At 41.5% G+C, this 22,341-nt stretch overlaps 2 protein-coding genes across 19 annotated transcripts in view; both read left to right on the forward strand.

Moving 5' to 3' along the window:
- The window catches only part of AAK1 (AP2 associated kinase 1), a 167,767-nt gene extending 160,959 nt beyond the window's left edge, over positions 1-6,808 (forward strand). For all 11 annotated transcript variants that reach the window (XM_073791281.1, XM_033838361.2, XM_073791282.1 and 8 more), the window contains one exon: positions 1,635-6,808. In XM_073791281.1, coding sequence (XP_073647382.1) covers positions 1,635-2,764 — 1,130 coding nt within the window. In that variant the 3' untranslated portion in view covers positions 2,765-6,808. The remainder of the gene's footprint in view (positions 1-1,634) is intronic.
- A 9,721-nt stretch (positions 6,809-16,529) lies between these two features.
- NFU1 (NFU1 iron-sulfur cluster scaffold) overlaps positions 16,530-22,341 on the forward strand; it is a 28,027-nt gene continuing 22,215 nt past the window's right edge. The window contains exons 1-2 of one of the 8 annotated variants that reach the window (XR_012325664.1): positions 16,530-16,807; positions 19,036-19,136. Coding sequence is in view for 5 of the 8 variants with exons in the window: in XM_004330792.4 (XP_004330840.2) it covers positions 16,746-16,807; positions 19,036-19,136 (163 nt within the window). In the remaining 3 variants the exon portion in view is untranslated. Of the gene's footprint in view, positions 16,984-19,035; positions 19,137-20,845; positions 21,030-22,341 lie in introns of those variants that run through there. The other 7 variants (XM_004330792.4, XM_019943202.3, XM_033838369.2 and 4 more) reach the window with 7 other exon arrangements.

The following is a 22,341-nucleotide window of genomic DNA, read 5'->3' on the forward strand; positions in this document are numbered from 1 at the left end:
TTCCTGTCCCCTGACTAACGCTTTCCTATCACCATATGGGTGCACATACTAAAGTTATAATGCAAGGAAACATTTATCCTCTTCATATACTATTCAGAAAGCCATTTGGCACCAGTACAGAATTTAACTTAAAGACTGTAATTTGGAATTCACCAAATACATTCAGAGTTCTAGAAAGAGAAATAAAAATGGTGGCGGGGTGGGGGGGGACCCACCTTTTTTGTTTCTGAAAACAATATTTAAGGTCAGAACTGTTTAAAAAGAAGCACTGCTAAAAAGTTACAGGATTCAGAGAAACATAGTATTTTTGTACAGTGTCTTCTAAAATGTTCAGATCTCTCTCTACGTCTCTTTACAATGTAATGCCTCTAAGTAACTGGTTTCCCAATAAATTGATTTTGATGTTGCTTCTGCTGTGTTCTGTGTGATTAATTCAAGCAGAAACTTTAGCAGGGGAAAATTGTTAGCAGAAGTTTCTACTACCTAATGGTTTGCTTAGAAGGGGAGAGGGTAACGTGGGGAGGGGATGATTGAATTTCCGCTGTACAGAGGTTCTGAGTCATCTATAAGAGTCCAAAGCATGGTACCTGTAATTTCTTACCCTGGTGGGTTGGGAAACCCATGATGACATGATATCTCTACCCCCAGCCACGCTTTTCTCTGGATTCTTCTTGCTTAGTTACATATGCCTTTTTCCTGCCCTCTTGCTAACATGTGCCCAATGACATACTTCCAACCTGCTAATATTTCTTGGAAGGTAAGCTCTCTTGCATTCTGATAATTGTCTATTTGATTTTAAAAGCCAGAGCACCCTGAGGCACCTCTACCTAGATAAAAATAGATTCGTTTATTAGAGTTTGCAAATACTTCTGTAATTACCTGTGCATTTTACTCCTTCTGCTTAAAGAACTTTATGATGGATTCATTTAAGCAGAGGAGATCTTTGCTAACTTAGAAGACTGAAAACAAAATTCCAGGGCAACTCTAGCTGAAGGTGATTGATTTAATATGATTTTGATTATGTCTCCTCCCCTTAGAAAGTGCCTTCAGTATTCATATTTGAGGCACTCTTGTGCTCTTTGAATAGTACTTATGATGTAAATCATCAAGTAATTTTGCATTTATCAAGCAGCCACGTTCTCCTGCTTTGGCGGGGGGGAGGTTCCATCCTCAGTTACAGGCAGTGTGGAGCAGATGACCACATGTCGCATCTGATTTGAGTTTGTCCCCAGACAGTATTTCTGCATCAGCCAGAACTGTCATGGTGGATGTGGAGATGAGTGACTGGGTTTGTTTTCATTCCATCCTGAGCCAGCACCAGGTAGAGCAGGTGTCAGTGCCTGGCCCCGTGCGTAGGAGCATTGCATAGTTACGCTGAATGTCTTTGTGCCTAACATCTTCATCTCCTTTCCTGCACATCGTGCCTATCGTGTTCCGAAATGTGAGACCGTGATTGGTTGTGTTCCAGTTTGTGTGCAGTTTCCTTGCCTGACTTTTCTTTTTCTGTTTTTCCTTTTCCATTTTCAACATCTATTATTTGGTTCCACAATGTTTCTGCCACGGGTTGACCATTAAATGTTCCAAGGAGAGTTGAATGGACCTGTGCATTAATTCTGCGTTTTGTGCTTTTCTAGGTATCCAGAGAGAGCCCAATCCCTATCCTGTAATAACTGTAGAGCACTTTAAAGAATCAACGGGTTTTAAAGACCTTCCCCTGTATCCAGACCCCTCCAGAGTACCTGGAATGAAAACTCAGAACAATTTAGAATATGACTACTTGGCCCGAGATGGCCCTTCCAGCAACAGCTCGTTCCACAGCAGTGAAGAGGAAGGGACCGACCTCGAGGGGGACATGCTGGACTGCAGTGGGTCTCGACCTCTCCTCTTGGAGTCGTCAGAAGAGGATGAGAGCTGCAGGCCTCCGCAGGGGAAGCTGGGAGGAGCCACTCCCTTCACTCAGCCAGAAGTCTCTCCTGAGCAAGCCAAGGCAGCGCAAGGTGGAAGAAAGAACCAGTTCGGAGCCCTCACGCAGCCAACCGCTGATGGACTCGGTGAGCCAGATGTTTTCGCCACTGCTCCCTTCAGGAGCTCGAGGGTTCCCGCGGATGACGTGGACATTTTCACCAAAGCCCCATTTGTCTGCAAGGGCGGCGTGGCTCCTTCCCAGCCAGAGGAGGCGGACGTGTTCTTGAGAGCTCCTTTCACTAAGAAGAAAAGCATGGAGGAGTTAACCGTTGCCCAGAGCGCCTCCCCAGAGTCTCCTGCGCAGCCCGGTCTCCTCCGTCAGACCAATGACATCCCTCTGCTCCCGGGCCTTGATCGAGCCGTGCATCCCTCTGTCCGAGCTCAGTATTCCATGGCTGGTTTTGCCCAACCGCCTAACCACCCCTCCCATTCTGTACAAGCAGCAGACCATCTTGACAGCGTCTCTCCCAGGGGCACCTCTCTGGAATCTGGCGCCCATCCTAATGACAGAAACAAAGGACCTCAGCCCCAGAAAGAATCTGTCTCAGGCCCCGTGGCTGGCAAACCATTCCGCCCCCAGTCTTTATCCAAATATTCCCGTCACTATAGCCCAGAAGATGAGCCAAGTCCAGAAGCCCAGCCCATCGCTGCCTACAAAATTGTTTCGCAAACCAATAAGCAGTCGATAGCTGGCTCTGTTTCCATCACATCCCTTTCCTCCAGGACTACGGAGCTGCCAGCTGCTGATCCTTTTGCTTTAGCGCCCTTTCCTTCGAAATCAGGCAAGCAGAAACCTTAGGAGCCATACCTGAGCCTTAGGCCTCTGTACCCCACCCTTAACACCCACCACATCACTCCCAGCTGAGCCTTCCTAAGAAGAAATATTGACATATCAATTATTATCTTTCAGTTCCATGAGTCAGCAGGAATTCTTCAGTCAGCAAACTCAGTCGAGGTGATAACTTAGTTGAAACTCCTTTAAGTTATGCTCAATTCTTTTGTTTATATTGATTTCTGGACTTCCAGGCATTTCCATCTCCATCTGCACCCAGAGCTCTGCTTTTTGTTGTTTGCCTAGAAACTGTTTAAGTCTAGAACTACTTCCCAGTAAATCCAGAAGTAACTTCCCAAAGGGGCCATGTTATTGCTAGTTTGACTCCTGTAGTTCCTGTTCTGAGTCATGTCTATCAAGGAATCAAGATGAGTTCCTCCCGGACTTGGTTTCATACTCTTGAAAAGGGTATATTTCAGGAAAGAAAACCAGATAAAAATTCTGCACATCAAAAGGAAGTGTAATCCCGCAGATACGCATCATTCCTGTGAAGCCGGCAGCTCTAGAAGGATTCTCTGGATCTGAGTCTGTGCAAGCCACACTGGTCCTCGTGCATGAGCGTCTGGGGGTGTGTGACGTGTGTCAGATCCTTTCCTTTGTAGAAATGCAAACAGATATCTATGCTCGTGTCTAATAGTGTTGAACCTTCCCCGTGTGCACACTTTAAAAATTCGTGTGAGCGCACAGCTATGTGTGTGCATGTCTGTGTGCACAGGAAACATTCATCCTTTAGCTAAACCCTGTCCCACCTCGCGTACCTCCACAATCACTCATGTGCTGACATTGGTCTCCTGACCTAACTGACTTGAACCCTGTTTTTATTGAGTTCTTTTCTCATGGCAAAATTGAATTCATTGGAATGTATAGGAAAATCCTGTTGGAACTGAAGTTTCTAAGTAGATTTTTTTTTTCCTTCTAGAATTTGCTATGAACAAATTCCATTTACACAGGCTTGAAAAATTAATTATCCTTATACAGTTCCCCCTCAGAACAATAGAAAAGAGCACAATGTTACAGTTCCAAACACTGGGTTTGTGGTCTAAGTAATTTTAAAAAGTACTTAAAAACCTTAGGTCTGAGCACTCCATGCTGTCAATAGGAAATTAATTAATCATGAGACTAGGCTACAAACTAGATTTGCTTGTTTGTTTTTCCACATCCTTGTCACCTTTGTCTACTGCTTCTTGAGGAAATAGAAATCTGAGACATGTAAATAAGTTTGGGAGAAAGGAAAAGAGCTGAACCAGCCAGCCATGAAAACCTTTCAATTCTCTGTCCCCTTGGATGCTAAAGTAGGTCAGATAGGTGCCTCACTTGTGTTTTTGAAATGTCTTATATTTCTGGAAAGATCTGACTTATTCTTGGCTGTTTTCATACCCTTTATTATTAGTGCCTTGAAATGAAACTTATGTCTCAGTGGGAAGATTTCTGCTGAAGATGTTCAATTTCCTATTTCAACTTGAAAGCTTCCTGTGACTTGTAGTAAATGTTAGTGATTTCTCCATTAGCTGGAGATGTTGGGAGAGTTGCTTACCAACCCAGATTAATGAATTAAGGATTATGGGAAATTTGTCCAAGAATCAAGCCTGAATGCCAAACTCAACTGCAGTTAAGTGTCACACTTTTAAATTTGAAGTTCAGGGATCTTGGCAGTAAAATATGAACAGACACTTTTCAAGACATTTTCTAGTTTAGTCTCCACCTATTTCAGCTGTCCAGGTTAAAAGATAAATTTAAGTAATAGGTACTGGATCAGGGCTCCTAGCAATGATTTTCCAACTGAGGTTTCAGCAGTGCTGGTCCTTCACTTTTATGGATGTTAAATGTTCGTTGGGCTTTTCTCCCAATGATCATTTCTGAATTTTCTGTGTAACAGTGGATGTAGAATCATCTTTCCATTTGAATAGTTTTGGCTAACAGGTGTGGAACTTAGCACCCCAAGCTCTTCCCTTGCCTTTATCAATTAAAGCCTTCACGTGCAGGAGTGAAAAGGATGGGAATATTCAAGGAGAGTTCTCACCCAGAAACTCTTAAAGCAGAAGGTCATTCTAATTCACCAGAGGTGTTCAGGATTACCTCTGTAACAGTCCTGCAAAATGACTTTCCTTTGGTTATTTGATCACTCCCCTTCTGATATTTTAGTTCTCAAGGTGAAAATCAATAAAATCTTGGTAATTTTATTACATAATTGAATCATTTGTCAAGCTGTGCTTGTAATCCTTTTTTATTCTCACTGGAGACCTATGATGGCTGGAGACTCTAAATACCTTTTTTGAACAAGAAATGAATATAAACACATGCAGATTACTTTTGTGGTGTTCTTACTGAATGATGCATGAAAATTTTAGGACTATCGGATTACATTAATTATTAGTTAATAACTAGTGAACTCTGCGCTGATCTTCTTTGGATCATATAGAGTAAATGTGTCATTTAAAGACACAATGTTCTTGGGACTTCCCTGGCGGTCCAGCGGTTAGGACTCCACACTCCCAGTGCAGGGGGCATGGGTTCAATCCCTGGTCAGGGAACTAAGATCCCGCATGCTGCACGGCGTGGCCAAAAAATAAAAAAATAATAAAGATAAAATGTTCTTGCCAGAGTCCATCCTGAATCTGGAAATCTGGAAAATTTTCGTTTTAAGGGAATCAGGAGTGCTCAGGGCGCTTTGAATTAGTAGCGAATGCATGTTTCCAACAACTACTGCATTAGGTTAACACTAAGGAGAAAATGAAAACATATAGTCAACAAAATACTGCATTACTTGTTTTAGTTTGTTTTACGTGTTACTTGCTTTACACGTATATGGAATGCAGGAACCTGTGACCTTTCATTTCAGTGGAGCACAATGAGCCAGGGTACATTTAGACATAAAGCATTGACCCGCGGCATGCACTAATGAACTCTTAAAGGATCCACATTAATGGACTAACAGGCACTATTGAATTCATGAAGTTATCTTATGTGTGGTGAAAAATATTTAGCATGTCTGTTTCTTGGGTTCACACACAGATAACCCTTTAGCTCCAAATCCTGGTTAGATTGGAAAATGGAATGAACAAAACCTGACGCTTGAAGCAGATGCAGGGCAGGACCCAAAGAAATCTAGGTCACAAACTCCATTTCGTTTTGGGCCCACTCATTGTTGAGTTGAAAATTTCATATGTGTGGACTGGTATATATGTATTCACTCGCCCATGTTAGGTCTGAGTTTAACCTGGCAACCTTTGTGAACTGTCAAGAAAAATACCAGTATCTTATTGACCCATTATTTAGTAAGTTTTAGAATACACGTACATCAATGTTTTCAACTATTTGGTGGACGTTTCGCTGACTCAAAAAGTAGCGGATTTCACTTTTCTTTAAAATAGGTGTAATCACCAGAGTGATTCTGACAATAGAAATTCGATCATGCTGTATTTGCTTCCCTAAGGAAGTTGTCAAAACATAGGTTATATAGTATGTATGCATCCTATCAAATAGGAAATTTTATTATAGGAAACTAGAGAAAGGTGAGATCCAACTCACTCTTTAGCAGGAAGGATACTACCTAAAATGGAGTCCCTTGGGTCCCTTTAATAAAGAAAGATGTTATTCTCTGCTGTGTGTTTGGAATTAAAATTGGAGAACACAGGCCAGTCAAGTTCGGAATTGCTGCTGGTCACACAGATGCAGTTTTCTATGAGAAATTTGGAACCCAGATTATTCTGATGAAAGGTACATAGGAGAGCCTCTGAAGAGACCACAGCTTGTAAGGAGCCAAGAGCTCCTTGTAAATGCCCACAGCCATCCCTGAGTTCTAATCCTCCAATCCTGCTTTCTGGAGTAAACATGAAGATTTTAAATGTAATCATGTAAATTTAAATTCTTGCTTTTTCCAGTGACTGTCGACTACTTGTTAGTTGGTTGGTTTTGTTTGTTTTAACCACCAGAACACTTGCAAACTTGTGAAGTTCACTTAAGGAAGGATTTCAAAACGCTTGAAAATAAAAAGTAGTATCTGGCTGGGAATTGTTTTTGTGTTCTTTTGCTACAAGATAAATTTGCTAGGCTGTGAAAACAACTAGCTGCTCAGCTTCGATGTGGGAATCCACACTGGCAATGTCTTGATTGCTCTCTGACTTCCTGGTCCTACCAGCCTCATTTGCACCTTGACCTTTATTAGGAAACAGGCCTCCCACATGTGATGCCCAGATCCCATCTTTAAACTGCCAGACACAGGTCTTTCCTGCTTTTTCTCTACCCCTGCAAGTCTTCCTGGCTCACGTTCCTTGTTCATTTCCTCACTTGACATTCCCCTATTATAATCGTACCAATAAGTGGGGAGTGAGAGGTATGACTGAATGAATGATCATGCTAATTTTTATTTGCCTCCCTTGTTACTGTAAACAGTTTTTTCTTAAATTTTAGCCTAGCCTGTGATAATCTCACCACACTGGAATAATTCCAAATAAGAGTGAAATGGCTCACCTTCCCCTTTTCTTATGGACTAGAAGAAAGGATGAAGGAAGGTTGGCAGAAGCCCAGCCTTACTCTGGAGACACAGCCCAAAAACCTCATGCTCTCTACCTTGATCTAACACAGGCCCAGAGTGCCCTAGAATGCAGGGGCAAGTTTATGTTTGAAGGGACTCTAGAGTAGCTTGTAAAAATGGCTAAATGGGGAAATTCCCTGGTGGTCCAGTGGTTAAGACTCTGTGCTTTCACTCCCGTGGGCCCAGGTTCGATCCCTGGTCAGGGAACTAAGATCCCACAAGCCAAAAAAAGAGGCTAAATGTTAACCAGCACACTGGTGGCTTAGTCCAGTATTCCTGTAACTTGTAATTCCATAAGAAATTTAGTCTGAGTTACTTCTCTGCAATCTCAGTATGAGTGAAAGTGTTTTGAGTTTATAATAACAATGTTTTTTTCTTGAAATTAAGTCAATGTCATCTACATTGCATTTAATAGAACCATATATACGTGTTAGAAGGATCTATATGATTCCTTTTGGTAAAGAATTACAGAAGTGGTTTTTTTACCAATGTCAGTTAAAGTGAGATTTTGGGAGTGAGAGAAGACAATATCACCTTCCCACTCTGAAAAGGCAAGTCAGTTGTATCTGAGTCCACCAAAGACTCCTGTTTGAGGAGTGTGATTGGAGTGTGTGTGTGTCTCCTCATGCTTTCTGCCATGGTGTTGAAGACCTCCTAATGAAGGCATCCAAAGAATACCAAGAGGTGACAGTAGGTATTTGAAATGAGTAAATTCAGTTCCGTTAGCCTACCGAGTTAGAACTGGAGTTGTACTGGACAACGGTGAGAGAAAGCAGCCATTGCCTTAGACTCATTTCCACAGTAAGCATGCTCTTCTCATCCACAAGGATAAAACTCAGTAGGGTTTGACCTAAACTCTCATGTGTGGTATTGGGAGGGCATAGTGAGCAGAATACTACAAGGCCTGCAATATGTTACTTTGAAAGAGGGAATATTTAACGCCATTTGTTAGGGGATAGGAATGGAATAAAGGCCAAGGACCATGCTCGTTCCATGCAGAAGAGGTGAACGAACTCCTACTGACTATATTTTGAGTTGACTGAATGAGGAGGTCGACCCAGCTGTAAGGAGTGTTGAGGTCATGAGACCTCAGGAAACAATATGTGCATACAATCTCAAGGTCTGTGAACATGAGAAAGGGAAAAAACATTTATAGAGTTAATCTTAACAGTTCTTGCAATACCTCTTTTTTGCAGACTCTTGGGTTTATGTTACTGCACCCTTTGTGTGAGCTATCTTATGTATCTGATAGTTTTTATGAATACTTGTTTGAGTTGTAAACTCCTGTACACTTTATTAAAATGGACCTAATTAAAATAAATGATTTACACTTTGTATTATTTCTTAAGTCAGATCTTCCTAGGCTTGAAGGACTCCATAAGCACCTTTCACTTAGTACCAAGCCTAGCTCTACATTTTTAAGTTTCAAAGAACAACTCTTGGTTGGTTGGTTGATTGGTTGGTTGTTTTGTTGGTTGGTTTCCAATGCTGGCATTGTTATTTCCTGAGACCTGCTTTTCATCTAGATGTTTGTGGAGGCATAAATGAAATAATACAAGATAATGGAGCCATAAGGACTGAGCTGGGAAAATCCCAGAGCTCCCTGCAATGTAAAGTTTCCTGTGAACTTCTAAAATGCGTTATCTGAATGTGACCTGCATTAATATGTAGTCTTCCAAAAAAAAAAAAAAAATCCCTAAAGAGAGACCATAAGAAACTAAAGAGAGAAATCTTTAGTGGAAGTGGATTATACCTAAAAATTTTTAAATCCATACTGTGGGGAAAACCTGCCTGCCTATGTCCTTTCCAAATCTGAGAACATAACAAAGCTTTAATGAGCTTGACATCCGTGATTCAGGAAGAATTGGTAATGGGCTGAGTTCACAGACATGGTGTTCAAAGAAGATCCAGGGATCCAAAGAGCTCTAGTATAAGATGCATGAATAAAGCCAGAGTTGCCTACTTTTTCTGAAGATTTATTTAAGATCTGATTCATCTATCTATCTTTAAATATGTGCCCTACCTAGTTCTACAATGTGAAGTTCTTATGTTTTTTCTATTTCAAGTTCTCATTAGCCAAAAGTAGTCTTCCTTATCCGTGACTCAGACTGTTCTGGGGGAAACCCTTTCAGATGCATCACTCCCACTGAGATGCAGGAGAAGCCTTCTGCAGAGGTGGACAGAGCTTACCTGTGGTGACTTATCTCTGCCTTAATTGTAGGGAGAGCCAGAATTAGAAGCTCCAGCTCCCCTGGGGTGGCCTCTCTGCATACAGCCTTTGATGACTCACTTTTGCCAGCCCTGAGACTGGTTGGTAAGAGACCAGCCAGGGAGGAGGTGCCCTTGGGTTGTCCCCTAGGTTAGAACCAAGTGGAAGGAACCAGAGCGAGACCCAGGGAAAAGCCAAGAATAAATGGTTTAGACCTGTTTCTCTGTATTTGAAGATAAAGATCTTTCCCCTTACATCATGTGTTTTTTCCTTGAGTTTATCTTTCCTCATATTGAAGTATGTCAGCCTACAAGGAAGGAGACCAAGTACTTCTTCAACCTGCTTTTATGTAAGCTTAGCCCAGAGGCCCAAAGGACTCCAAGTATTCCCTTCAGAAGGCAGCCCAATATTCCAGTGCCGAGATTTGGGACCAACGCCATTGCTACATGTGGAATTCTTAAAGTCAGATATTGTGAAATTAGTAGTTCTACCAGATCTCCCATGCCTCATCCTGTTTTTGAGCAGGACCTTTTGACCTCAAGGACATATTTTATTTTTCACTCTTTAGAGAAACCTTACGTTATCTGAGAGGAATGGATCACAATTTTCTCTTAGAGTAATCAAAAATTAAATATAAACTGTCAGCCTTTTTTCAGTTTATAATGAATACTACTGGTAGATATATTCAAGTAAAATTCAAAACAGCTAAAACTGCACATCAAAAATTGATGGAAGACTGAAATCTTGACATTTTAAATCAAAATTTTGATTCAGGAAATTTGAATTTAGTAGGTATAGTGGCCACGAGAGAACTCAGTAGTAGAAACCGTTGGTAAAATTTGAAATGAACTAAAAATTGACGAATAAATCTCCATTGTAAAATGTATATAGAAAAGGCTGGATTCCAATGAATATAATTACAATAAAATGGAAATACATTGCATAGGAAATTGATCCCTTGTCCATTATTTCCTAGCTGTGTAATCTTGAAACATTACTGAACTTCTAAGGGACTCAGTTTCTTCATCTGTAAAATGGGGATAACGTTAAATGCCCATGATATAGATTGCTATGAGGTGTGCTTAGAAAATGATCCACTTTAAGTGCTCAATCAATGTTAGCTATTTCTGTTTGATTCACCAGCTTTAGTGGCACCAACATGTGGTAATATCACAATTCCCTCAGCCCACCTGAAATTGTGCTTTACCTGACAGTTTTTTATATTTGTATTTATTTTATATTTTGCACACAAGTTGAGACTTTACTAATCTTTCATATAGCACTTTCAAATTCATATAAAATGTGACCATGCTAAGAGCTCGAACAGAAATGAAGAGAGATCTAGGGAGCTTGCCAGTGGGGAACATGGATAAAGAAGGATTAATGAGGGAAACACTTGAATATGTCTGTATGCCAGCAGCTAAGGAGAAACAATCTGTAGAGAGGGAGCAGATGAAGATGAAGGAATAACAAAATGAAAAGTAAATGGACAGTAAGCACACCCAGCACCCAGATCTTCATTTCTAAAAACCATTCTCTAATGGAATTTCTCCATGGAAGCAGGGCTCCATGGAGAAATTGCAGATTCTAGGGCTGGAGCAGGAAATATACAAAATGAAGCAGGAGCATCTGTAGTGCTGGAAAGTCAAGGAGTGCTAAAAATAATAATAAATAAAATCACAGGGGCACAGACCCAACCTGAATGAACTTCCAATGCTCAAAGCTGAAACAACTTAAGCAATGAAATAAATAACATAGTATTAGGTTACAACAAAGTATAAAGTAAATATCCATGAGCCCATGCTGATATAAAAAATGACTGAATAAATAAATGAAGAAAAGACATATACAGAAGAATTTCAGTTAATTTATTTAGCTCCCCCATCTCCCCAAAGTGGAGCTTAATTCCACAAAACTTAAGTGTGGGTTGTGCGTTCAAAGAGTAGTGTACGGGGCTTCCCTGGTGGCACAGTGGTTGAGAGTCCGCCTGCCAATGCAGGGGACGCGGGTTCGTGCCCCGGTCCGGGAGGATCCCATGTGCCACGGAGTGGCTGGGCCCGTGAGCCGTGGCCGCTGAGCCTGCGCGTCCGGAGCCTGTGCTCCGCAATGGGAGAGGCCACGGCAGTGAGAGGCCCGCGTACTGCAAAAAAAAAAAAAAAAAAAAAAAAAAAAACAACAAAAAAAACGTAGTGTATGGAAGGGGAAGGAGAAGGGAGTAACTTCACAGTGGAAAAACCTGACAAACACTGCCTCAGCCAGATGATCAAGGTTAATAGCAACCGTGATAGGTCATGTTGATAACACGAACCCTATGATGTGATGAGAAGGGCACTTCCTTCTATGGTCTTCCTCCCCCTAACCCATAACCCCAGTCTAACCAAGAGAATAACGCGAAACTGTGGAGTTTGGTTAATGCTGGTTCCTTAGCTGTGGCAAATGTATAATGGTAATGTAAGATGCTATCAACAGGGAAAACTGGGTAAGGGATAAACAGAAACAATCTGTACTATCTTTGCAAATTTTGTGTAAATCTAATATATTCTGAACAAAAATTTTACTTAAAAAAATAATAAATTGGGTGAAGTCCCTAAGGACTGGGAGGGGGAGTAAGGAAGCAGATGGACTGAGAACACAGGTGGAGGTACTGGCTTTGGGTAAGAAAGGTGCCTCTTCTGCTATGGGAAGAAGGAGGTAGGATTAGTGCAGTGTTGGAGAGGAAAACTCTCTCTACACTCTTAGGTTCAACTCTTGAGGGCTGGCAAATTAAACTTCCAAATGATAGATTAGCAAGAGAAAAGAGGTGTTTTTTTTTTTTATTGGAACATAGTTGATTAACAACGTTGTGTAAGTTTCAGGTGTATAGCAAAGTGATTCAGTTATACATATACCTGTATCTCTTCTTTTTCAAATTCTTTTCCCCTTTAGCTTATTACAGAGGAAAGAGATTTTTATTCACATACTTACATGGGCATTCACAGAAAAATATAACTCATGGTGGCAGTTAGAATTTGGGGCTTATATATATTGAGTTGGCCAAAAAGTTCGTTTGGGTTTTTCCGAAACCCGGGCTTCATGAAAAACCCGAACGAATTTTTTTCCAACCCAATATCATCTTAATAAGGTGCTGCTGCAAATAATCAATAAGCAGGGCTTCCCTGGTGGCGCAGTAGTTGAGAGTTCGCCTGCCGATGCAGGGGACGCGGGTTCATGCCCCGGTCTGGGAGGATCCCACTTGCCACGGAGCGTATGGGCCCGTGAGCCATGGCCGCTGAGCCTGCGCGTCCGGAGCCTGCGCGTCCGGAGCCTGTGCTCCGCGGCGTGAGAGGCCACGGCAGTGAGAGGCCCGAGTACTGAAAAACAAAAACAAACAAACAAACAAAATAATCAATAAACAATCTAAATAAGAATAGAAGAGAGTTTTATTCAAGCCAAACTCAGGACTATAGCTTGAGAAACTGCCTCTCAGTAGCTCTGAGAAGACTGTTCTGAAGAGGTAGGGGAGGAGCCCGGAGATACCTGATGTTTTTGGCCGGTCAAACATAGATCCTGATAAAAGATGACTGCTAATCACAAAGAACAGCGATCTCAAGTTAATGATTTTAGTGACCTTCTATGTATGGGAAGATGCAAGAATCTAGGGTCATTGAAATTCTTCCTGAGGTCTGCATCGTAACTATCTAGGGGCCAGTTTATTCAAAACGCAGAATGCCTTATCCTGGGCTGGTTTTTTCCCCCTGAATTCCCTTCAGGGCTCCCACTGTGAGCCACAGCAACGGACTGTGACTTAACCCTTTATATAACTGGATGGTGGGCAACATTCTTTCAATGGTTAAAGTACGTGTACAATATATGGTTGACAGGTGATAAGACAGACTATTTTAGTTAGCATAAAGTTCAAGCCAAATCATGTATAAGCCAGAGAATAACTTCCCCATACGTCAGTATGTGAACATTTCTTCCATCAGAGGGAAGGAGAAGGGGAAGGAGAAGGGGAGAAGGACACCTATGAGAAAACAAATGATTTTTAGGAAAAGATAAATGGTTTCTTATGAGAATAGAGATGTGATAGCTTTGTGAGAATGTCTGCTTAGGCGATTTCTTATCCCTGAGCCAATTCTCCTCTTCAGTGATAAGAGTCCATCTTTCCTGGCTGCTAGACTCCTGGGGAGAGGATTTATAACACTTGAAATCTTTTGGGAGGCTCTACTTTTAGGTAGATAAGGGTAGTTCCAAACAAAGCTCCTGAAGTGGAATATTCTGGATGCCTTCAGCAGAAAGAGATAAGTATGTGAGCTTGTGCAAGGCTTTAATAGTTTAGAGAGTCAGTTGCCACCACTGCTACCACCAAGGCCTCTATCTTTTTCTCTGTGAAGTCATATCTGCTAAGAATGAGGAGGAACTGGATATCTTTGGAGTAGCTAGTAAAGGGAATGGTTAAAAATATATATATACAACCAGTATTTTGAACAGAATGAGTTCAGTAAGATACAATCAGAAAAAGGGCTTAAATGTCATCTTTTTGTTCTTCCTGCCTCACTCCTTGATTGAAATTCAGCAAATCCCATTGCTTTCTGGTTACTTTCATCTTTAAAAACTATCTTATTTTCTATCTTACTGTCAAGTATTAAAAAATCTAGCCAAGTCTTTCAAACTTCCATCTTGTATCTGCCTTAGAGCTTTCTTCCTTTCCCTTGGTTAGGCTCAAAGACCATTCTTCTCCTCTTTCTACACCTGCCTCCTGCAAGGAAGGGGCTTGGGATCATGAAGCAGTGGTCCTTTTCCTTGCCTGGGGTTGCCTGTGGCTTTCTGCACTGTTCCCTGAAGGGGGAACAATTTATACAAAGGCCCTTAGGTGGGAAATAATTCAGCATATTTAAGGAACTGAAAACAGCCAGAGGAGGGGAAAGAGAAAGGAGGCTGGCAGTCAGCCTTCCAGACACTTTATGCTCACACATACAAGCACATACTCAGAGACACAAACTATTTTACGTAAATGCGATCATACTGTAGGTGCTGTTTCTAACCAGTTTTGTTTTCCACTTAATGTAAATGACCAATAATTGGCAAAAAAAGAATTATTTTATTTATTTATTTTCGCCGCGTTGGGTCTTCGTTGCTGTGCGCAGGCTTTCTCTAGTTGCGGCGAGCGGGGCCTACTCTTCGTTGTGGTGCGCAGTCTTCTCATTGCGGTGGCTTCTCTTGTTGCGGAGCACGGGCTCTAGGAGTGCAGGCTTCAGTAATTATAGCGCACAGGCTTCACTACTTGTGGCGCACGGGCTTAGTTGCTCCGCAGCATGTGGATCTTCCTGGACCAGGGCTCGAACCCGTGTCCCCTGCCTTGGCAGGCGGATTCTTAACCACTGCACCACCAGGGAAGACCCCCTCCCAAATTTTTTTAATCCAGTTTTTGCAAGGGAGAGAAACATATTTTGGTGGCTGACTGAAATGCTAATTGGCATAACTCCCTGAAGTTTGTCAATTAATTGAAGTTTGTCAATTAATCTCACACACACACACACACAAATCGTAAGAGTACTACCTGGAATGAGGTCCCCCAAAGCACCAACACTTAAGCGGCGGGCAGATGAAATTCTGCAAAGGAGAAAGGAGAAGGAGTAACCAGAAAAATAATAGGAAAAATTGGCAGTTGTGGTGCCAGGGAAGCCAAGGAATCAGATTACGAAAGGGAGGGAGAGACCCTTAGCATTCCACGTTCCAGAGGTCAAGAAAGGTAAAACCCAAGAAGGATCCTTCAGGTTCAGCAACATGGATGATGTGGGTGGTCTTGACTAGATCAGCTCCGCTCCCCACACCAGTGGGACACAGAAGGCTGCTTTCAGTGGTTTGAAGAGTGGGAGGTGAAAAACTAGAGGCTAAAAGTGTAGACAACTCTTTTATGCCATTCGACTTTGCTGGGGGAAGAAAAAGTGGTGGTTTTAAGGTGGTTTGGGGCAAGGCAGGATTTTTCTTATGGGAAGGAACAGATAAGAGAGGGAGAAGTTGAAGACAGCAAGATGGTTCCTAACTGGGGTATGTTCTTGGGTGGAAGAGCCACATTGCACACTTGATTCAAGGTCTAGAAGAGAGTAAAGGGGAAAGCCGTGGATGACACTGAGGTCTAGAATGGGTCAGCAAAGACAGAAGCCAACACGCCGCAGCCTTGAGAATGTAAGATGCACTCAGAGGAGGCTCACGTGTCCAGCCCCAGAGCAGCCACAGCCTGAAGCCCCGCCCACCCCCTTAGAGGCCTCCCCTTCCATGTGGTCTCAACTTGTCCGACAACAGGTGTGTTGTTTCCCTTACAGAAACCAGTCCTCTGCCCATATCTTCTAGAACAGTGCTTCTCAAACGTTAGCCTGCATCAGAATCACCTGGAGGGTTTGTTCAAGCAGATTACTGGACCCCAGCTCCAGAGATTGTGATTCAGTAGGTCTAACGTGCTGTGTGATAATTTGCACTTCCCACGTGTTCCCATGCGGTTGCTGCCCTCAGTCCACATTTTGAGAACAGCTGTCCTAGAGAAAGCTTTTTACCCCAGTAAGATCCTGGAGAATAGTTAACGAACTTTTGTACTTTGCTCTGGAAATCACTCAATACTCATGCTTATACAGCAAAAGGCAGCTCCACACGAGGTGAGTTCTCTGTGCTTGTTGGTCCAACATGACCGAGTCCACAAACCCAGCCTAACCCAGTTCCACAGGGGCCCCATGGGAGAAGAGCAGGCAGCTCGCTGGAGAAAGGCGAGAACCTTCCCAGGGTATGCTTCAGGGCATCTTTTGAGACAGTCACTGAACTGGGCCTGAATGGCAAGCGGGTTCCTACCAGAGGCAATAGGCGGGTCTAGGATGTTCCGCAGGATCAGGCTGTGCAAACGCAGCATCTATCTAAGTGGGAAAAGCAATGTACTGTTCCGCGCATGCGTGCGGAGTCCCTCGTGCTTGCTTGACCACGCCTGCGCAAGCTTCGCAAGGATTTCTTTTTTCCCCCTTTCCCAGCCTCGGGAAGTAGGTAGGTAATGATTTCCAACAGCCGACGCAAGCCCGCCCCGCTCATCCGCAGCAGAGCCGCGCGCGGCCGGTAGGGTGCGCTATCCACGGTGCCTTGCCAGATCCCGGCCGGCCTGCGCCTGCGCGGGGCTTGAGCGCCGCTGCGAAGGCTGTGGGGGAGTGGAGCGGCCTATCCCACACCTGCGCACTCGGACCAAGATGGCGGCGGCGGCCCTCCTGGGCCGGGGAGCTGCGGCGGCTGCCGCTGGGCTGCGGAGGCGGTAAGTGGTGAGCCCGGGGCTGCATATAGCGGTACCGCTGGGCTTAGCCAGCAGAGCGGTCGCCTCCGCGCCCGCCCTCTCTTACACGAGGTGGGGAGAAGTGCCCCTGACCTTGCCTTTGGGTCCACCCCCATCGCCGAAGTTGGGGGTTTAAACCCTGAGGTGGGCAGCTCTCGGTGAGGCAGCTCTGCGACCCGGTTCTGGCGGGCCCTGCCGGCCTTGTCCCAGGCTCCGAGACCCGGTGCCTGAGTCCCTGTGGTGGGGAGACTCTCAGAGGCCGGCTGTAGGGACCCCACAGAGGAGCTGTTTTTAAATCGGGGCCCCTCCAGCCCCTCCACCCCGTGCATTCGCTCTGCCTTTTAAACACGAAATCAGAACGTCAGAATGTCACTCATTTTCTTAGTGAGGCCTACCTAGAAGGGGAACGTGACCTATCTGAAGTCACACAGCATCTAAGTGCTGGAACTCCAGATTTCCGCGCCCCACCCACCAAACCCACTCCGTTCCCTCGTCTTTCCTCTTTCCATTTGCCCTGTCTTTGCGTTTGGCTTCCCAGGGACATCTGTTAACACTGGTTAGGTGAAAGGCACTGAGGACGTTCAGTAGATTGTTGTACCCTGGTTTCTCTTATGGAACAAAAGGAGAAGAGGGCCTAACAAGGGTTGACCTCCTGAGTGTTTGTTAGGGGTTTTAGTGCTAATGATGCTGTTGAAGTTGAAATGCGTTTCCTAAAATAATTAGGTTTGCAGAAGGATTTTTTGTTAGTCACCTCCTGTCTCCCTCTCTTATTTTTGAGTAGCTGTCTTCCTGGAATAATGTAACTCACCTTTACTATTTTATTACTGTAAACCCACCTCCGTCAGAATATACAAAAACCCATCTCCATTCTGCCTTTTCTGTGGGCTGAAAGGAAATTTCCGTATTCCAGGTGTAGTTCCGTCCTCGGTGTACTTCCATATTGCAAGGTATCCAAGATTTAGGCAGTGTGCTATAGATAAAAATGCTTTCACCCCAAACCTGAATTCCATTTAATGAATCATTGTTGGGCACCTGTCGCATACTAATAATAGCGGTAGCTAACATTTATTGAACACATGCTACATGGCCTAGCACTGCTGTAAGCACTTTACGAGGATTATCTGGATCCGTGTTTGCCCCAGTCTTTATGAGTTAGCGGTGAATATTAACTTCATTTTAGAAATGAAGAACTGAGGTAGGTCATCATGCTAGTGGCTGGGGACAGCAATGAAGACAGTCCCTCCTCTTTATGAGTTTGCAGGTTGAAAATAATCAGAGGAACGTAAAAAACAAAAAGTGATCATAAATATGCTTAAAATTCCTCAGTGACTCCTGTGAAATGAAAATTGGAATGCATGGCAATAGTATTTTAAAGTAAACTGCATTTTCATGTAACTTGCGTCAGATTTCTAAAATTTTTCACTAGTAACATCTCCTTTTGTTTACTTTTCTAGTAGTATTTGGTTTTCCCTTCTCCCTTTGTTTTTAATTAGCCAAATCCATGAAAAAAAAAAAAAAAAAGCCAGTCAACACTTCGGAAGTTTTGTAACTTTGGTTATTTCATTCTGATTATATTCAGAGTAAAATAACCAAAGTTATTACAAAGCAGCATCAATATGTTTCCAGTCAGAAAGCACGTATAGACTGTTGACTTCTTTAGTAGTTTGGTGGAGAATAGTATATTTTCGATTAGACTTTTGGAGGTATTGAAATGCCTTTCAAAACAAATAGCATAGGTTGTCTCTTTCCATGGAAACATGGTGGTAGAGACAGAAAAGGAGGAAGACTTTTCACTGTATTTACTTTTCTTCCCTTTGAATTTTGAACCATGTGACTCTATCACTTAGTTGTTTTTAAATCTAAAATGGGAAAAACAGTTTGTAGCTCTTTGCCTCCTTCATGCATACCTAAGAGTCTGGAACTCCAGGTTATAAATCGCTAATGTAGATGCATTTCTGTTTCTTTACACCGGGTATTGTATATTCTATATACACTCAGTTATAAAGGCTGTAAATCTCCCCTTGAGCTCTTGTTTTTAAATTATTTGTAGATGTTGCTTGTGTGAGGGAGTGGAAATAATGTTGTGGATGGAAAATGAAAATTCATCTTTGTTATTATTTTCATTATGGTTCTTTTATATATGAGAAGTAGAAACTTGAGCTTAAGAGATTATCTCTTAAAATGTCATTTTTATTTGTTTTTAAATGTAGATTCTGTCATATGATGAATCCATATACCATTAAGAAACAGCCTCTGCATCAGTTTGTCCAGAGACCACTTTTCCCACTCCCTGCAACCTTATGTAACACAGGTAAAATTTCATCTCTTTTAGAGCAAACTGCCTGAATGAAATTTTGTGGGTCATGAACAATGAGAATTTGTAAATTTTCTATTCAGATGCCTATAAAAAGAATATAACATTTTTTTTCTGCCATAAATTACACTTTGCTATAATTATTTGCTTACACATATCATTTGACCTTAAATTTCAAGAATCCTGAATACAGTGTCCAGTACTTATATGAAATCTCAGTTTCTTGTGTAACACATCTTCTGGAACATAAGAGTTGCTCAATAAATGATTTCTGAAACAAAAATATAGAAAGAAGTTACAAATGGGTTTGTGTTTCAAAGAATCATATGTATTTTAAGCTATTGCCCTCCTTATTTTGATAAGAATACCTCTAAAATCAGTAAGTTTCTAGCTTTCACCCAGGCCTTAGGACATAGTACTTTGAATGTAGTTTTTCTTTTTTTGACAACATTAATCAATATGGTTTTGTTGACAGTCTTGTTGATGTTACATGCTTTTATTTTCTTTAATATTGGAATTAAGTATGAAGATAGGATTTGAAAATTTTTGCAATATGACCACTGTCACGTGGTTAGGGAACCTTGTCGGGGAGGGTGTGTGTATGTGTGTCTGTCTGTCTGTGAATGCCTACCTATATGTGCTTATGGAGCTGTAAGAATTGGGATTCAGCTCTTGGCCCATCTCCATTTCCATCACTACCTTGAACTCCTCCTTGTGGCCATGCTACTCTGGAAGGTGGCTAACTCTGGCTAATGCCATGAGTTGGATCAGGGTAGAGACCTTACCTCTTCTGTATCCTGGGGCAAGAACAGGAGTGCCAGTTCCTGTCTCCTTGAGTCACAGAAGAATTTAGGCATAAATATTGAGCAACTCAGCATCTTAATCTACTTTAATTAGACTTTTAAATTTTGTAGAACTGAATTATGTGGTCATCTAGGCTTTTCAAATTGGAAACCTACTGATTTTAGTCTTTGATATTGACTTCAAGCACCATTAATTTATATTTGAGGGGGAGCTTACGCCTACCTTTTTATCTGTTACCTATTATACCAAGCATAATAGGAAAGATTATTTTACAAGAGCCTTTCTCTCCTGTTGTAACCGTTATGACACTTTCAGAGGATCTTTCTGGATGATGGATCTGAGAGTCATTTTTGAAATACCTAATTTAACCCAGTTTAGGCTATGACTGGAATGATTTTGTTAATACCTAGTCAGATTACTTTTTTTGAAGTACCTTTGTTCATTGTTAAAATTTATGTAGTGATATCATATATTATCATATTTTCTATTTCAGACATATGTAGATTATACTCACTTAAATAATTTTTTACATTTATAGTTCTTCAAGTGTTTCTAAAAATTTTTCTTTCTGCATGTATAGTTTTACACAAATGGACTGAGTAGAATAAAGCCAGATTTAATTCTTCAAATATTGGTGGAGTGTCTAATATGTGCAGAGATTTTGGTTACCAGTAAATTATTAAGAAAGGCCACAGAGATGATTGGTCAGAGCCAGGGTTAAAAGAACCTTGTTTTCTGTAAATTTACAGAAAGTGGCGGCAGCACTTTATATAATGTTCCATCTGAAAAATTGTTCCCTTGTAGTGCAGATTGTCAGAGGAATTTATTGGCTGGAAGTATAAATATTTTAAATCAAGTACTTCAACACTGAGGTTATCATTTTTCATTTTTTTCTTTTTTAGGATTTGCCTGGTCACCAAGTCACCAACTAATATCTTTACAGGACAGTGACTTAAGCAAAACGTATGGGAGTTTAGTTTCAATTTCTACTTTACCAAGGAAATGACTCAATATCAGTTAGCTGGAACTGCATGGCGAGGTGCATAAACAATCTCAGCTGTCAAATTAGACTCTTCTCTTTTAACAGTTAAGAAAAGCATTTTTATACCAACCATATGTTTTGCCAAATTTAATCTCTTTCTAATTTAAAATAAAACTGTTGTTTTTTGATATTTTACTCTTTCTTAAGATATGTGATATGAGGGTTATGATAGGATAGAAAGACTGATCTTAAGTATATTTTTCTTTTATGCTTGGCACTAATACTTACGGAGTGGTAGTATGCACAGTGGTTAAACAAGTCAGTGCTGGAAAATTGGCCAGGCTTGAATCCTGACTCTGTCACTTAACTAGCCGAGTGACTTTGAGCTTTAGTTTCCTCATTTATAAATTAGGATAAAAACAGTGCCTCCTTGGCAGGATGTAAGGATTAAATGATATAATTCACATAAAGTGCTTAGCACCATGCCCAGCACATGATAATTACTCAATAAATTAACTTATTTCCATATACTGCTCTAAGAAGAGAATTGAGTGGTGCTATTTGTTTGTTTTTTTTAAGTCAGAAGGTTTATTTTCATAATAAGTAACCAGAGCCTGTTTAATAGTTTTAAACTGTTAAAACCTCAGTATTATCTTTTTGTCCTATGAGCTGTTATCATAATAGCAAGGTAGGAAATTAAAGATTCTTTTATTCTCAATCTGATCATGGCCCTAGAAGGAACAGAGAAGAAAAGAATCTCTAAAGATAATTTTCTTTTAAAATTTTATTTATTTATTTTTTTGCGGTACGCGGGCCTCTCACTGTTGTGGCCTCTCCCGTTGCGGAGCACAGGCTCCGGATGCGCAGGCTTAGCGGCCATGGCTCACGGGCCCAGCTGCTCCGGGGCACAAACCCGTGTCCCCTGCGTCGGCAGGTGGACTCTCAACCACTGCGCCACCAGGGAAGCCCTCTAATGATAGTTTTAAAATATTCTAGAAAGTAATTCACATAGATTCCTACCTACATGATAATTTATAATGTCACTAATTCTATACCTTTGGACAAGTTACTTAACTCTTAGTGACTTAACAAGTTACTTATCTCTAAGCCTCAGTTTCTTCGTTTGTAAAATGGGAACAATAATACATTCTTCATAGGATTGTTAAAGGCTTAAATATATATAAAGCACTCAGCCCTGTCTCTGTAATAAGTAAGCATAAAATAAATATCATTTGTTGTTATTATAAATATATTTATTTTAAAAAATGTTAGCACTTTGGAAAGTGATGATGATTTATTATTATAGCTAATTTGGTATTGAGTTACCAAATAGAATCCATCTAAGACTCCTGAATTATGATATGCCTTCCTACTTACGTGTAGGATATTGCTAGAATCTGTTGAGTAACAAAACTA

Source organism: Tursiops truncatus, chromosome 14, assembly GCF_011762595.2.
Source record: "Tursiops truncatus isolate mTurTru1 chromosome 14, mTurTru1.mat.Y, whole genome shotgun sequence".
Classification (NCBI taxonomy): domain Eukaryota; kingdom Metazoa; phylum Chordata; class Mammalia; order Artiodactyla; family Delphinidae; genus Tursiops; species Tursiops truncatus.